Genomic DNA, 3,672 nt, shown 5'->3' on the forward strand with positions numbered 1-3,672 from the left:
CCACACACAGATCCATTGAGCCTTAGGATGTCTAGAAAAGACATAAGCATCCTGCATGGCATCCTAAAAATATATGAAAGATCGATGGCAACGTAGAATGTACTATGCTAACGCTAACAATTTGAACTTTGTTTGCCGGATATAATTGAATGTTATGTAGGTTATGGTGAGAACAAGGGTGGAAGATTCGGACGAGGCTACTTCGGCACGGTTGGACCGAATGGAAATAATGATTATGGACATGGCGGAGACCCTAAGGCAACAACAGCAACAACCGCCACCACCACCAGTACCTCCACCTGCAGTACAAGATGTTCATGTTGAGGATCGAACCATCACACTCACAAAGGAGTTTAAAAAGATGAAACCACCGTCATTTAAGGGGGGGATAGAACCTATGAAAGCTGAAGCTTGGGTGCTCGGAATAGAGAAATTGTTCGAAGTATTTCCATGTACTGAAGCCCAGAAAGTGCAATTTGCCGCCTTTACTCTTGAAGATGAGGCGCGAAGATGGTGGATGCTTACAGGAACAGTGCATCGGGACTTAACATGGGGTAGATTTCTGGAGCTGTTCTATGATAAGTATTTTCCTCAAAGCATGCGAGATAAGAAGGTGACGGAATTTGAGACTCTTAGACAAGGAAATAAGACTATTGCAGAATATGAGGCCCAATTTGCTGAATTAGCTCGGTTTGCCCCTCATATGGTAGATACAGACTATAAGAAGGCACGAAAATTTGAAGGGGGATTACGGGGTGCCATTTTGGACCGGGTCAATATGTTAAAATTACCCACATATGTTGAGGTGCTAGAAAGGGCTGTTATCGCAGAAGGAAACCTTACGGCCCAGAATCGGATTTCCGAGTGGAAAGGGAAGAGACAAAACAACCAATGGTCAAAGAGATCCGTTACTCCACCCGCTAAGAAGCACAATTCAGGGAACTTCAGCACCACTACTACGACTCAAAATTCCACTCCGGTGTGTCCAGACTGTGGAAGGCAACATCGAGCAACTTGTCATTGGAAGACTGGAGCATGTTTTAAATGTGGGAAAACGGGACATTTGGTAAGGGATTGCCCACAATTGGTTCAACAAAAAGGCAATAGACCCGCTACAAGTTCCGCGGGGTCTACACTAACCTCCAATGCGAAGGCGGCTGCCAAACCGAGTAATAACAAAGACACTGCAAGACAAGGTAGGGTGTTCGCTTTGATTCCAGGTGATGTACAAAATACAGCAACAGTGGTGTCAGGTACATTTACTATTTGTGGTCAATCTGCGCATGTATTGTTTGATTCTGGCTCCACTCACTCATTTGTGTCGAAATTCTTCGCTCCTAATTTAGATAAAACTGAAGAAAACTTATCTTGCATGTTGTGTGTGTCCTCCCCTTTGGGAGAGTCTATGATTTGTGATACTATATACTTGGCTTGTGAACTTCAACTTGGGGATATTCGGGTGTATGCTAATTTAGTGCCTCTCGATATGACCTATTTTGATGTTATTTTGGGAATGGATTGGCTAAGTGCTTATGGTGCAACTATAAACTGTGTGACTAAGCAAATTAATTTCTATCCTCCGGGACAATCAGAGTCTATGGTTCAAGGGCAAGAAGTGATTTCGCCACCTTATTTGATATCTGCCGTGAAGGCTTGCAACTTAATACGAAAAGGCTATCAGGGGTATCTATGTAGCGTTTTAGAAGGGCAAGAGATGAATGGAAATATTGATGTGATCCCAGTGGTTCGTGAATTTCTGGATGTTTTTCCCGAAGAATTGCCGGGCCAACTAATAGACCGAGAAATCGAGTTTATAATTGAAGTGGCGCCTGGAACCCAACCCATTTCGAAGACACCCTATAGGATGTCACCAGCTGAAATGAAAGAGTTGAAGATTCAATTACAGGATCTGCTTGACAAGGGATTTATCCGCCCGAGTGTATCTCCTTGTGGTGCGCCAGTATTGTTTGTGAAAAAGAAGGACGGAACACTTCGGTTATGTATCGACTATAGGGAACTGAATAAGGTGACAATTAAAAATGAGTACCCCTTACCACGGATAGATGACTTATTTGATCAGTTACAAGGGGCACAAGTTTTCTCAAAAATTGATTTACGGTCTGGCTACCATCAATTGAAAGTTAAAGCCGATGATGTGGAGAAGACAGCTTTCCGAACCCGGTACGGCCATTATGAATTTTTGGTTATGCCTTTCGGGGTTACCAATGCACCAGCAGCATTTATGGATCTAATGAATCGCGTCTTCAGGCCCTATCTAGACGAATTTGTGGTGGTTTTTATTGATGACATTCTTATATACTCGAAGAGTGCAGAAGCTCATGAGGATCATCTTCGCTTAATCCTTCAAACACTCCGGGAGAAGAGACTGTATGCAAAGTTAAAGAAATGTGAATTTTGGCTACAAGAAGTGGCATTTTTGGGGCATGTGGTGACAAAGGAAGGAGTCTCTGTTGATCCCCACAAAATTGAAGCAATTGTGAATTGGCCAACTCCCACTAATGTAACTGAGATACGAAGTTTCATGGGATTAGTTGGATATTACAGGAGGTTTGTTCAAAATTTCTCCAAAATCGCTGTGCCACTTACCCAACTGACACGAAAGGGAGTTGCATTCGAATGGTCAGAGGAACGGGAATCCGCTTTCCAAGAATTAAAAACAAGATTGACGACAGCACCAGTTCTGGCTTTGCCATTTGGTACCGAAGGATTCGTAATTTACAGTGATGCTTCGCACAAGGGGCTTGGTTGTGTGCTAATGCAAAATGGAAGAGTTATTGCCTATGCTTCTCGGCAACTGAAACCCCACGAGAAGAATTATCCCACACACGATCTCGAATTAGCGGCAGTAGTTTTTGCTTTAAAAATATGGCGGCACTATCTTTATGGTACAACCTGCGAAGTTTACACTGATCATAAAAGCCTCAAGTACCTGTTTACCCAGAAAGAGTTGAACATGCGACAACGGCGGTGGCTTGAGTTGATTAAGGATTATGACTTGCAGATCCAATATCATCCCGGTAAAGCCAACATGGTGGCAGATGCACTTAGTCGGAAGAATATGGGAGACTTGGCAAATCTGTTGGTAGAAAGAAAGGAGTTGAGGAACGAACTGGATAAAATGAATATGGACCTGGTGGTACGTGAACAGGAGGCCGTACTAGCAGCAGTAAGAGCTCAACCCACATTGCTGGAAGAGATTAAGTTACATCAACTAGAAGATGAAACCTTAAGGAAAATCTATGAAGAGTTAGAGGCAAAACCAAAATCGGGATTCGATTACGTAAATTCGGTATTAATGTTCCAAGGTTGAATATGTGTCCCCAATGCTTTGGAGCTTAAACGAAAATTGCTAGGAGAAGCGCATGCCTCGAGACTATCAATACACCCGGGAAGTACTAAAATGTACCGAGACTTAAAACAAAATTTTTGGTAGCCAAATATGAAAAAGGAGATCGCGGAAATTTGTTTCTAAGTGTCTACAATGTCAACAAGTCAAAGCGGAACATCAAAGACCAGCAGGATTATTACAACCCCTTCCAATCCCGGAATGGAAATGTGAGCATTTGACCATGGATTTCGTGGTGGGGTTACCGAGAACTCCTCGAGGTATGAATTCAATTTGGGTCATTGTGGACCGATTAACCAAGTCTG

General features: G+C 42.9%; 1 protein-coding gene across 1 annotated transcript; it reads left to right on the forward strand.

Moving 5' to 3' along the window:
- The first annotated feature begins 241 nt into the window (after positions 1–241).
- Positions 242–3,331, forward strand: LOC145822005 (uncharacterized). The gene is made up of 2 exons (XM_082918575.1): positions 242–2,026; positions 2,327–3,331. The coding sequence occupies exons 1-2, from the start codon at positions 242–244 to the stop codon at positions 3,329–3,331; spliced, it is 2,790 nt and encodes a 929-aa protein (XP_082774701.1).
- The last annotated feature ends 341 nt before the right edge of the window (positions 3,332–3,672 follow it).

Source organism: Camellia sinensis, chromosome 3 (assembly GCF_055761805.1).
Source record: "Camellia sinensis isolate YWXY chromosome 3, ASM5576180v1, whole genome shotgun sequence".
Lineage (NCBI taxonomy): Eukaryota > Viridiplantae > Streptophyta > Magnoliopsida > Ericales > Theaceae > Camellia > Camellia sinensis.